We start from the raw sequence: 14,393 nt of genomic DNA on the forward strand, positions 1-14,393 counted from the left end.
AGGACCTCCAGCATCTGGATGGACTGAAAGAACAGGAGTATGAGACCAATCTCCTCCATTGTGGTTAATTTCCTTCTGACAATCGGAGTAAATTACACATTAACTGATTTTGATGTTCCAAAAACAAAACTTTATTGAATCAGTAAAACACTGTGTTCAGCAACAAACAAGTACAAGAGCATGAGTTATATGACTTTATGATTTGAAATCATTCACAATTGTTCTGACAGAAATTGCAGGTTAGAAAGTAAAATGCTCTTCTAAAATGCTGACGTCTTGGCAATTATGTTTTCCTTTGCAGTTTGTGACTAGAGCAGATGGGTTTAAGGAATAGTCATCCATTGTTTCCTTTTCCACTTCTGTAAAATTGAGTCTCAGATTTCCAGAGGATTATTTATTCTAAAATTAAAATAATATATAGTTAGGATGAGATGAAATACATCTGTCAACTGTTTATTACACCAAACACATGTCTAAAATGTGAATTTATTCTTACAAAGCAAGAAATATCTGTCAGATAGTTGAAATATTACTCTATAGTTTGTTTGCTTGCATTTCTTTCTGAGTAAATTACAGCATGGTGATGTTATTTATCTATATCTATATATATATATTACTAAAAGTCTGTTCTTGACCGGTTTTGGCCATCTGTGCTGCGATTTCCGAGAGAACGCCGCCACCTATGGCCGTCATTTTTGGCCACCTTGCTCAGAGCCCCCCTCCGCCGCATGAGTGCCGAGGATTTTTCCCGTCGATTAAAAATGACAGAGATATTAATGTTTTTACAAATTTCCCCATTCTCTCTGCTGCCCCCGCTGGCGGCAGGGGGGAGGGACTATAAAACCAGGAAGTGGTGTGCCTCACTCACTCTTCAAGATGGAGGAAGGCAGAGGGTCACGTTTCTCTGAGCAGTGAATCACACTGAACACATGTCTACTCAAATGTAAGTGCCCTTAGTGGTTCTAAAATGCTTGCAGAATGTGTCTATTGGTTCTAAAGCTTGCAAAAAAATGTCTATTGGTTCTAAAGCTTTCAAAAAATGTCTATTGGTTCTAAAGCTTGCAAAAAGTGTCTATTGGTTCTAAAGCTTGCAAAAAAATGTCTCTATTGGTTCTAAAGCGTGCAAAAAATGTCTATTAGTTCTAAAGCTTGCAAAAAAAATGTCTATTGGTTCTAAAGCTTGCAAAAAAATGTCTATTGGTTCTAAAGCTTGCAAACAAAATGTCTATTGGTTCTAAAATGGTTCATACTAGCGCTCCAGAAAGCACTCCCCTCCCCGTGGTTGGCTTGGCTTGGGTGTGGCTTGAAATTGAAAGGCACCACTTACTGCAAATGGTGGCATGAAGTTGAAAGGCACTACTTACTGCAAATGGTGGCTTGGGTGTGGCTTGAAGTTGAAAGGCACTACTTACTGCAAATGGGGGGCGTGGGTGCATTGGCTTGAAGTTGAAATGCACTACTTACTGCAAATGGTGGCTTGGTTGCTTTGGCTTGAAGTTGAATGGCACTACTTACTGCAAACGGTGGCTTGGGTGCTTTGGCTTGAAGTAGAAAGGCACTACTTACTGCACATGGTGGCTTGGGTGTGGCTTGAAGTTGAAAGACACCACTTACTGCAAATGGTGGCTTGAAGTTGAATGACACTACTTACTGCAAATGGTGGCTTGGTTGCTTTGGCATGAAGTTGAAAGGCACTACTTCCTGCAAATGATGGCTTGTGTGTGGCTTGAAGTTGAAAGGCACTACTTACTGCAAATGGGGGACATGGGTGCTTGGCTTGCAGTTGAAAGGCATTACTTACTGCAAATGGTGGCTTGGGTGCAATGGCTTGAAGTTGAAAGGCATTACACTGCAAATGGTGGCATGAAGTTGAAAGGCACTATTTACTGCAAATGGTGGCTTGGGAGCTTTGAAGTTGAAAGGCACTACTTCCTGCAAATGATGGCTTGGGTGTGGCTTGAAGTTGAAATACACCACTTACTGCAAATGGTGGCATGAAGTTGAAAGGCACTACTTACTGCAAGTGGTGGCTTGGGAGCTTTGGTTTAAGTTGAAAGGCACTATTACTGCTAATGGTGGCTTGGGTGTGGTTTGAAGTTGAAAGCCACTACTTACTGCAAATGGTGGCTCGGATGCAATGGCTTGAAGTTGAAAGGCATTACTTACTGCAAATGGTGGCTTGAAGTTGAAAGGCACTACTTACTGCAAATGGCGGCTTGGGTGCTTTGGCTTGAAGTTAAAAGGCACTACTGTAAATGCACTTACTTCCTGTTTACACTGTATATTGATTTTAGATAAAACGCTACCATTTGCCGCTGTGATTTTTGGCCATCTTACTCGGTCCCCCTCTGCTGAGCAGGTGCAGAGAATTCTTCCCATCAATGAAAAATAAAAGTGTTAATAGTTTTTTAAAAAATGTTGAGAATCTCTCTCCTGTCAATCACTCCATGAAAGCCACACCTTTTCCGGTGGGGGGAGGGGTTATAAAACCCTGAAATGTGGGTGTGGCTCAGTCTCTGCAAGATGGAGGAGGGAGAGGTCACGACTCGCTGTCTTTAGTGGCTTTGCACCCTACTTCAAAGGGTATGAAACTGCACTTGAATTTGGTGGCCTTGCACCCTGCTAGAAGTGGTAAGAAACTGCACTTGAATTTGGTGGCCTTATTCCCTGCTTGAAATAGAATTTTAAGGATTAGCCGCGATTCAACTACCAGCCCACCAGCCGTGAGTGAGTGAGTTGCCAGCACAACAGGCTTGATTGACTGAGACGCCAGCCCAAGAATCCATTTGGCGCACAATTTGCATACTAGCCCTCTTGAAACCAGTCCCTTCAGCCCACAACACCCATACTAGCGCTCCAGAAAGCCCCCCCGAACTGGCCACCAATATTAGAATTGGTGAAGAGGTGGAATATTGCGTTGGATGACCAGCCCTCCTGTGTGATGCTGGGACCCAACGGGTCCCACTTACTCTAGTAATGGAATAAACCTTCTATTTCCAATTCGTTGAGTCAGCTCAATACTGAAAACAATCCCATATTTTCATCAACTTAAGGAATTTAGTAGTAACCTAGTAATTTTTCTTTCATAGAGCACCACAGACACAGGCACAAGTTTTGTAAGTTTCCCTTCCTCAAGTAATAGTTGAGGTGCCCAACTTCCTACCATTCTCTTCTTTAAGTGTGATATGCAGAATCAGACCCTCGTCCACTCAACTAAACTTCTTGACTCTGACAACCATCCAGAAACCTAATATCCAAAGTTAAGCCACCATGCACTGCGCAAAGCATTCAAATTATTATCAGACCATAAACATCAAGACCATATATCTTGAGATATATCAAGACATCTCTTCCTATCTAAAGCAACAAGCAATCTGCTGGAAGAGCTCAGCAAGTCAAGCAGCATCTGTGGGAGGAGGAGGGAACCGTCAACATTTTGGGTCAGAAGCCTGCATCAGAACTGAGAAAGGGAAGGAGAGATAGTGGCATAAAGTAGAGGAGAGTGGGGAGATTTTCAATCCTCTTTATATTGCCTATCATCCCTCCCTCAATCCTGATACGGGTTACACACCAAAATGTTGACAATTCCATTAGCCCTTCCAGATGCTGCTCAACTGCTAAATTCCTTCAGCAGGTTGTTCATTGGTAAAGATTCCGGCATCTTCAATCCTTCGTTTGTATCTCTCATGTTCTATCCCCAGTCACCCTTCATATCTTTACCACCATTAATAGGGATTTAATTTAGTGTTGTGTAACAGTCTTGCTGCATTCAATAAAAGGTGGCTGTGGTGATAATTGACGCACGATTATCATCTTCTGGGATTCCATTGATTTTAGAACAGTTCCCATCGACTGGAAAGTTGCTAATATAACTTCACTATTGAAGAAAGTAGGGAATACAGAATCAGACAATGATAGATCTTAGCCTAGCATCAGTTCTTTGTCCTGGGGCCTCAGGTGTTCATAATCTATGTCTGTGACTTGGATAAGGGATGAATAAAATAGTCAACCTTGCTCTTCATACAAAACTAGGAAACAGTCTGGGCTGAGAGGAGGAGCACTGAGGGACTATGGTTGATATAGGCAGATGAAAGGACAAAGGTATTGCAGATTAAGTGCAATATGGACATTTTAGGTCTACTACTTTCAGGAATATAGAAAAGATGTATTTGATTGAAAAGTTGATTTAAAAGTGTTAGCGATCCAAGTTTCTTACGGTGCATTCAGAAAGTATTCGGACCCCTTCACTTTTTCCACATTTTGTTATGTTACAGCCTTATTCTAAAATGGATTAAATTCTTTTTTTTTAAAATCATCAATCTAGACACAATACCCCATAATTAAAAAGTGAAAACAGGTAATTAGTCTTTTCTGAATGCACTGTATGTGTGCTTATCTACAAATGAATGTTGGTCTTTATTATAACAGGATTAGACTACTAAAGTAGACATATTTTGCCCAATGCATAAGACTTCCCACGAGACCACATCTGGAATATTCTGGTGTTCCCATCGAAGGAAGGATATATTTTTGATAGAGCAGGTGTGGTGAACATTCACCAGATTGATTCCTAAACTTCTAGTATGGTGAGAGATTAAATGGACTGGGTCAATACTTGTTCAAGCTATGAGAGAAAAGGTGATGTAATTGAAACATGGAATTTGTAAGAGGCTTGATAGGGTAGTTTGAGAGTTGATGTTTCCGCTGGCTCAGAAGTCTAAAATCAGTATTCAGAATCTCAAACGAAGTTGGCAACTCAGGAAAGAGTTGAAAATAAATCTCTTCAGCATGATCGTAGCAAAGTTTGGGGGATTCGATACCCATGGAGTCCATGCAAGCTTGGTTGATAATGTTTGGGCATGGAGATATGGAGCTAGTGAAAGAAAGTAATGGGGTGAAATATCAGGCACAATCTTAGTGAATGGCAGTGCAGGAAGTAAAGGCAAACATTCTCCTGCTTCTATTATTTACTAGACCAGGTGCAGACCCGTTAGGCCTGTCTCCCAAGGCAATATTCCACCACTGACCCAAAACCCACAACTGCGCAGGTGCGGCTGAGGGGTTCCCATTGTGATGCCAGAGATCTCCATTGTGTCACGAGTCATGGCAACCCTCCCCCAACTGCGCTTCACCATCCCTCTTCCTACCCCTCATCCCCCAGCACTCCCTCCCCCTCCTCTTCACTATCCCCCTTCTTTTCCCTCTCCTCCCCTCCCCACTCCCTGCCTCACCTTTCCCTCCCTCTCCTTTCCCCTACCCTCAGTCACTCCCTCCCTCTCTCCATCCATAACCCCTCTCCCCTCCTCACCCCCTCCTCTCCCTCTATCTCCCTGCTCCCCCACTCCTCGCCTCCCCTTCTCCCACTTCCCCTCATCACCTCCCCCACTCCTCCTCCTCTATCCCCCACTCCCTACCTCCCCAACTCCCCCATCCTCTCCCTCTATCCTCCCTCCTCCCCCACTCACCTGCCCCATCTTTCCCACCCCACCACCCTCTCTATCCCCCTGCTCCCCCATTCCTCACCTCCCCCAACCGCACTCCCCCACACAATGAAAATCACGATGTTTAAAAAAAAAAAAATGAAACGTCCCCCCTATCCCACACTCCCCCCCACCCACAATGAAATTCGTGATTTTTCTTTAAAACAACCTAAACACACTGTTAGCTGTTTATGAAAATGGAAGAATTTGATTAAAACTGAATTTTTTTGAAAATCACGATTTTTTTAATGTAAATGAGATTCGGGATACTATTGTGATGTCATTGTGACACTGAATGTGGCTGACGGGCAGGGCAAGTGAAAAAGTGGTTTGAATAGTGGTTTTGGTAAAGGTTAAAATGTCAATAACTTGTAAAATATAACATCAATCTGAACAAAATGTTTCTTTTACATCCCAGGACAATGGTGAGTAAGGTGGGCCAAATATTGTAGCGCTATCATGTACCATTTTGGCGTGATTTTGGAATATCACTCACAAGCACTCAAACAAACAAGATGAGAGTTTTAGTGATATATAGATATAGATGGTTCTTTATTCTTACTACAGGTGCACAACCTTTTATCCGAAAGCCTTGGGACCAGACACTTTTCGTAATTCAGAATTTTTCGGCTTTCGGAATGGAAGATTTTTAGCGTAGTGGTAGAGTGCTCGGCTCATATCCGCAAGGTCGCGAGTTTGCGCCTCGATCCCGGCAGTTACTCAATCGCGAGTTTGAGTCTTCAATGTAGTTTTTTCTTGCAGAATAGGAGAGAATAGGGAGGGTTAGGGTGGGATCCTTCTCTGCGAGATGATCTTAGTGCGGGAGACAAGTGTAGGAGAGGTGTACTGACTGTGTGGGCAGAACTTTGGAAGGGATTGCCCACCATTCTCAAAAGCCGCTGTGTCTCCCTGTCCCTCCAACTCCAGAGGAATCCGCTCCCCGATGGGCCGCTACGGCGACAAGTGGCAGTTCGCCCACAGCCCGAGCTGCGGCCCCTCATCCGCAACCCGGGTTCCTCTGGAGTTGGAGCGGGGCTGGGCTAGAGTTGTTGCTGGCTGTGAGTCTCTGGGATCTCCGTGCTTGCAGTGGGCCTGGGGGTCGATGTCCCGATGAGGGGGCGCAGCTCGGGCTGTGGGCGAACTGCTACTTGTCGCTGTAGCAGCCCATCGGGGAGCGGCTTCTGGTGGTCCTGACGTCTCTCAGCTCCTGTCCAGGGGGATGGCCGGAGACGTCAGGACCAACAAGAACCCGCTCCCCGATGCGCCGCTACAGCGACAAGTGGCAGTTCGCCCACAGCCCGAGCTGCGCCCCCTAATCCGCAACCCGGGTTCCTCTGGAGTTGGAGCGGGGCTGGGCTAGAGTTGCTGCTGGCTGTGAGTCTCTGGGATCTCCGTGCTTGCAGTCGGTGTCCCATTGGTCCTGACGTCTCCGGTCACCCCCCTGGAATGGAGCTGAGACTGGGAACTGTACCGCCCTTGCCCCCTCCCTCTGCAACTGCAAACAACCCCACAGTTCCCAGTCTCAGCTCCTGTACAGGGGGGTGGCCGGAGACGTCACAGCCCGAGCTGCGCCCCCTCATCCGCAACCCCAAGACCAAGACGTACTTTGCACACCATCAGCTTCTGTCCCTACGGGGAGCGTGTTCCTCTGTAATTGGAGCGGGGCTGGGCTGCTGCTGGCTGTGGGTCTCTGGGATCTCCGTGCTTGCAGTGGGCCTGGGGGCCGGTGTCCCGTTGGTCCTGACGTCTCCGGTGACTGGCACTGGCTACGACGTGAAGACAGTGCAAAGCCCCCGCGCCGGTGCAATGGGCGGGGAGCTGGAGAGGGGAGGGAAGGGGTCACACACATGGCCAGGAAGCAGAGGGGTGTAGGTGGGGTGAAACTGAAGGGAGCGACAATCTGCTGCTACCTGCCCGCTGAGTTTAAAAGTTCCCACGCAAGACTCACGATACATTGTGTATCGTGAGTCTACCGTGGTAACTTTTTAACTCAGCGGGCAGGCAGCAGCAGATTGTCAATTATTAACCCTCCCGCGCATTATACCCTCACCTTCTCTTTTATGAATGGGGATTTAGTTCCCCTTTCTTCGAGGACCGACCGGAGGTTCCGCTGTCACCTCTGCGGGCCGCCCTCGGTGAACGTCTTCAAGGACCTTTTTTCAAGGACCGAATAAATGTCCGGTATTCAGAGCTTTTCGTTATTTGGAACTTCGGATAAAAGGTTGTGCACCTGTATACTCAAAAATATATCAATAGCTGCAAAGTAAAATATAAATCAGTTTGTAATAAGTGCTAATGATTATCCTCCATGAAAAGCAGCCAGTGGTTGCAAATTGCAAGTTCTAAGCTTTCAGTCATTATAATCCACATGCATCCTATAGAATAGTATTCTCTCTTTAAAAAAACCCAGAAGATGTTGTTATCGGAATAATGAAATGCATAGTTTCTACAAGTTTAAATGATTCATATTATTCTTGTTCACTATGTTCTCAATTACTCGTGATGAAATTAGAGCTGGTGTACTCACTGTGTGAGTGCCATGTTGTTCATTGTTACTGTATTCTCATTGGATTCAGCATTAATTGTTTCAGCAGCCTCACTATCCTCACAGGTTTTGGCTGATGTTACATACCTGTTGAAAAAAGGAACCAAATATAACAGTCATCATTTCTATTTAATATAAAATCACCATTCGACAGTGCAGTCAAATGTATAATTTGTGTTTTCATTTATTTCTTGGCAAAGGACTTGGGTAAATTGTCAGTACGAGCTATCCTTTTCAAGATAATCACAATTCCAATTTATGTGCCTCATTAAAAAATTGAAATTGAAGAAAGGATACATAAGACGTTCCAACGTTTTCAGTCCCTGCTTTGTTCGGTCTCCAAGTTAGTTGATCGGAGGGGGGCACTACAGTTACTATTAACATGCCTGGACCTACACCGAAGAAAAAAAAATTGGCCTTCATTCTGAGACATTAGAGGAAAGAGATAAAGTTTGGCTGTAACATTGCCTTCCTCATGTGGCAGAGAATTCCACAGATTCACACACATACACAGGTGACAAGTTGAACAAAGTACTGGAGCATTAGGAACAGCTTTGAAATTTAACCTGACTCGAGCTCAGATCTTACACGAAAGAAGAAAAGTGATGGGAGAAATAACATTTATAAAATATATGTTTCCCATTAAAATTATAATGATGTAGTAGAACAATATATTATTTCTTATACTTTATTCATTTGAAATAGTAACAAAGGTATCAAATTATGATTCAATATTAAATAGTATTTGTTGTTTATCTATCTAGTATCTGAAGATCATTGTATATGATTTTTCAAATGACTTTAACTACTAAAAAACATGCATATTTTTTCACACATTGTGCCTGGAAATGGGAAAACTGTGAAAAATATCTTAAGTAATAACACCGGATTCACACATTTGTTTACAAATCAAATTATCTCCCATGCCTCAAACCATGTGCTATATTAAAGACATTGTCAAAAAAAAACGAATATTGCTCAAGCTGCATGCTTCTTACATTTTTAAAATAAAACACAGTAATATAATTTTAGGAAAAATATCTATGTGGTTCACTAAGCAGGAAGGGCTACATCATAAAATCTGACACCCAGATGTTTGTTTAGTCATTGTAGTGGCTGATTTGTTTTCTATTTGTAGCCCATATTTTTTAGTACAATATACCATCTGCCATATTCAAAAGGGTGATAGCACATGCAATATTCATGCATGCTGAATTATACACAGTAGGCACTATTGATTAGATGTCTGTGATGCTACTTTAGACATCAACAATAAATCTAACACACTCAGTAAAACCTCCATGTGTACTGTTTACAGATATTATCAATTACTATCAGGTGTGACTGTTTGATTTTCATAATATTGGTTAACTTTTCGCTCGTCTACTAATAGATTTGAAAATCTTCTTGAAAGGTAGAGCAGGCCGGAGGATTGTGATTGGCCTATTTCTATGGCTGGTGGATTTTATTTGCCTGAACTATTGGCATCCAATGGCAAAATGACTGCATATATAATCCTGTTATCATTTAAGATGTTGTATGTACTTCTCAAGAAGCCCTTTGCTTTCCATCATACAAATCATGTTGAATTCAAACCTTTCATTGTACAAATGTCAAACGAAATTTCAGCTGTGTTTAAATAACCTGAATTGAATATTCTGAATAGCTACTTACAATGAACAAAAGAAGATTAACTCAGGAATTAATCTTAAAAGACTCTTTTAAAGTTATTCTGGTTGTTTCAAAGCTAAACAATCCCTGTGTTGTTTTGCATATCTTTGGCCTTCTGAATACATGTATTTCAAGTGAGAGTGATCTGATTTTAGTTTTCAAACTGAGGGCATTGAATTGGTCATCAACTTAAGCTCATGCATCTCCGAGCTTGCTTTTAGAAAGAGTGTCATTTTACTTTTGCCTGGCTTTTGCTTTATTTCCAAGTCCGGTGATTATACAAAAAGTATATCAGTGGGGATATTGAAAACCTGAAATGAAAACAGAAAATGCTGGAAATACTCATAAGGTCTGGCAGCATCTGTGAAGAGAGAAACCTGATATTTCAGATATCAATAATTCCCATGTTCTGGGTTGATAGAAAAGATGGGGTGAATCATAAACACAGTGAAAGCTTTACTGTGAAATAATATAGATTGGATGATTCAAAGATTGAACTTTGCATATTCGATTTTTGCTGGGAGATACAGTATGTAGGAAAAAGCATGAAGAACAAAGGAATTTGAGCCTTTTAGGGCTTGAGGCAAATTTTGATCAAATACACCTAAGGTTTGTTCTCACCTCTTCTTTTGTGAACTTGGATTTAATGCTTTTATACAATGGATTGACACTCTATACGGTAGTCCCAAAGGGATACCTTTGATCAATTCAATATCATTACCTGGAAAATGCTGGTTTAAAGTTGCTCATTTATTGGCCCTGTTGCCGCCCGTCATTGATCCAGACCTAAAATTTCCAATGCTGTCTTGCCCAGGCAAGTGATGTCTCAAATGAAAGGTTGTGACAGTCCTTCAAAGTTTTGCATTTCCATGTGAATTAATGGAGCATTTATTTATTCATAATCTCCCAGAGGATCCTCATCGGATTTGTGCATTGAAGCTCGTATTGACAGCTGTTGCAGCTGCAACACACTTAATCATGTGACTGTTTATTATCCTCATTGTCAGGTGTGCTATAAGTATTCAGCTTATCTATTAGTTTTTAGTTTTAATTTAGGAGATACAGGGCGGAAACAGGCTCTTCGGCCCACCGAGTCTGCACCAACCAGCGATCCCCGCACATTAACACTATCCTACACACACTAGGGACAATATTACATTTTTACCAAGCCAATTAACCTACAAACCTATACCTCTTTGGCGCGTGGGAGGAAACCGAATATCTTGGAGAAAACCCACGAGATCCCAGGGAAAACGTACAAACGCCTTACAGACAACACACGTAGTCGTAATCGAACCAGGGTTACCGATGCTGAAATTGCTGTGAGGCAGCAAATCTACCGCTGCGTCACGGTGCTTACATTCTTTGGGAGTTCTTCCTGCTTTTTGCTTCTGCATGGTACAAGACTTGGAAGAGGAGGAGAAACGCAACCTCCACAAGAACCTGCATTGTCTTCAAGGTGGGAGGATGCTGATGGAAATTGTATGGAGAAGACTACATCCGATTTCCAGTGTCCACAGGTTTAGTTCATTGTGGTCAGAGTAAGGAGAAGTGCATGGGATGGAAACGCTCTTGCTATGTGGATTGATAGTCATTAGACCAGGAGTTTTACTGGCTTTACAGGTTTTACTATGTTTTACTAGCTAAAGAGTCCACAGTTCTGAATGTTTATCAGTGTCTCCTTTCAGTTTATAGCAATTGCTGGTCCTCATCCGATACCACAGTTTGAAGCATCATGAGGCAAATTACTAATATACTATTGTAGGTGGCACGGTGGCAGAGCTGCCTACCTCAGCAGGGACCAGTGTTTGATCCAGACTCTGGGTGCTGTCTGTGTGGAATTTGCACATTCTACCTGTGAACGCATGAGTTTCCTCTGGGAGAGTCGGTTTTCTTCCACAACTCAAAAACAGGCAGGTTTGAGGTTAATTGGGCTTCATAAATTGCCCTTAGTATCTAGGGAATGAATGTGAAAGTGGGATAACAAAACACTAGTGTGAATAGTTGATCAATGGTCAGCATAGAGTCGGTGGGCCAAAGGGTCTGTTTCCATGCTGTAAAACTAAAAAGGACACTCCTCCTTTGTGCTTGACAGTCACCAGGAGTGTCTACTTGCAGCTTTGTAGCAGTGTTTGGTTTTACTTTCATGCAACAGACAATAGACAACAGGTGCAGGCGTAGGGTCAAGCCAGCACCGTCATTCAATGTGATCATGGCTGATCATCCACAATCAGTACCCCGTTCCTGCCTCTTCGCCATATCCCCTGACTCCGCTATCTTTAAGAGCCCTATCTAGCTCTCTCTTGAAAGTTTCCAGAGAACTGGCCTCCACCGCCCTCTGAGGCAGAGAACTCCACAGACTCACAACACTGTGTGTGAAAAAATGTTTCCTCATTTCCATTCTAAATGGCTTACCCCTTATTCTTAAACTGTGGGCCCTGGTTCTGGACTCCCCAACATCTGGAAAATGTTTCCTGCCTCTAGCGTGTTCAAATCCTTAATAATCTTATACATTTCAATAAGATCCCTTCTCATCCTTCTAATTTCCAGAGTACACAGGCCCAGCTGCTCCATTCTATCAGCATATGACAGTCCCCCCCCCCTTCCCGGGAATTAACAATCTGAACCTACGCTGCACTCCCTCAATAGCAAGAATGTCCTTCCTCAATGATTTACTGTACATAATATGATTGGGGTACCATAATTTTATCCAACAACATAGTCAACAGAAATATTTGCATTGTATCAATCAAAAACTGGTGATTGATATTCCACAACCCTCTGCAAAGTACTTGATAAAATGCCAAGATGCTTTATTCAAAGGCTTATCATTATATAGTGTGGAAACAGGCTTTTTGGTATGCTAGTTCATTTTGACTCTCAGCCACCTATTTACATTAATCTACTGATGTTCACTAATACTCGTCCATTTGAATCCAGCAGAAACTTTGGAGGAGAGTGGCTTTTGTAAGCGATGGCCCCCTACATGGCTGATGAAATCCTCAGTCATCTCGGCAAAGACAATAATTAAGAGTAATTAGAGTTTAATTATCAATGTATCAGGACCGGAACAATGCAATTCCTTCTTGCTGCAGATTTGCAGGCAGATTTTTAATACAACAACACAACAAGTACATTTATAATAAATTATCAATTAGTCTAGGTAAATGAGACCATCATAGTGCAAGAGAGGGAAATATATGTTTTTCAATGTGTTAGATAATCAGTAATGAAAAAAACTCAAGGCCTTACCTGCCTCTCTTTTTGCATTTGGTGCAGTAAATGGCAAGAGCAAGGGCCTCTACAATGAGAAATATAGGCAATGCAGCTGAAATCAATCCAAATTTCCATGCCTTAATACCAAAAATAGAGACATCCGATTGGTTTATACCTGTGTAGAAAACATAACACATGCAAAAGTTAGAGTTCATTTGTGCATCTTTTGTGATGATGCTGATTAATTAATCGTCATTTTCATCACATATTTATGTATCTTCACACCATCTTTGGCCACTCCTAAGTTTTCAAGCAAGCTTTTAACCAGGGCTAATATCTTGAAATCAGTGGTCCCAGTCATGTGCTGCCTTAACCTGGAGTATTGGGTGCAGTTTTGGTCCCCTAATTTGAGGAAGGACATTTTTGCTATTGAGGGAGTGCATAGAAGGTTAATTCCCGGGATGGTGGGACTGTCATATGCTGAGAGAATGGAACGGCTGGGCTTGTATACTCTGGAGTTTAGAAGGATGAGAGGAGATCTTATTGAAACATATAAGATTCGAGGCAGATAGGGCTCTTCAAGATAGCAGAGTCAGGGGATATGGGGAGAAGGCAGGAACGGGGTACTGATTGTGGATGATCAGTCATGATCACATTGAATGGTGGTGCTATCTCTAAGGGCCAAATGGCCTACTCCTGCACCTATTGTCAATTGTCTATTAACCATTATTGTTAGTTGATTAGAATAGTGTGTAAGTTTAGTTTACTTTAGAGATACAGCAGTTTAAAGGCCCTTCGGCCCACTAAGTCCACACCGACCATTGATCACCCGTACATTAGTTCTATGTTATTCACATCCTACACACTAGGGGCAATTTATAGAAGCCAATTAACCTACAACCAGCACATCTTTGAGACGTGGGAGTAAACTGGTGTATCTGGAGAAAACCAATCGGTCACGGAGAACGTGCAACTCTGCACAGGCAGCACCCGTAGTCAGGATTGAACCGGGGTCTCGAGCTGTGAGGCAGCAGTTCTGCCACTGTGCCACTTTGCCACCCATAAGCTGTATTGTCTTGCAAATACTTACATTTTGTTCCTCTAGTCTGATGTCTGATCTATAACTCTGTTAATGTCTTCATCAGTAATAAAACTAATCTCATATTTATTAACAGTAAACATTTAGTGCAAGTGTGAGGTGTTGCACCTTGGGAGGTTTAATCTAAGGGGAAAGTATACATTTAATGTCAAGATCCTTAACAGCAGGGATCTTGGGGTCCAAGTGCATATCTCCTTAAAGGTGGCGACATAAGTAGATAGAGTAATAAAGAAGGTACATTGTATGCTTGCCTTCATTGGTAGGGGAATCAAGTATAAGAGCCATGAGGCTGAATAAATGCATACACAATTTTCTTTAAGAAGCTATAGAACCATCATCCCACAGTTCTGCCAAAAATTATAAAGACATTTATAAATATAAA

At 42.5% G+C, this 14,393-nt stretch overlaps 1 protein-coding gene across 1 annotated transcript in view; it reads right to left on the reverse strand.

Moving 5' to 3' along the window:
• Nucleotides 1–113: 113 nt before the first annotated feature.
• Nucleotides 114–14,393, reverse strand: part of LOC129695550 (uncharacterized) — a 31,165-nt gene continuing 16,885 nt past the window's right edge. Inside the window, exons 4-6 of the mRNA XM_055632597.1 lie at nucleotides 12,949–13,087; nucleotides 8,008–8,112; nucleotides 114–399 (exon numbers count right to left, since the gene is read on the reverse strand). Of these exons, the coding sequence (XP_055488572.1) occupies nucleotides 375–399; nucleotides 8,008–8,112; nucleotides 12,949–13,087 (269 nt within the window). The 3' untranslated portion in view covers nucleotides 114–374. The remainder of the gene's footprint in view (nucleotides 400–8,007; nucleotides 8,113–12,948; nucleotides 13,088–14,393) is intronic.

Source organism: Leucoraja erinacea, chromosome 3 (genome assembly GCF_028641065.1).
Source record: "Leucoraja erinacea ecotype New England chromosome 3, Leri_hhj_1, whole genome shotgun sequence".
Taxonomy (NCBI): domain Eukaryota; kingdom Metazoa; phylum Chordata; class Chondrichthyes; order Rajiformes; family Rajidae; genus Leucoraja; species Leucoraja erinaceus.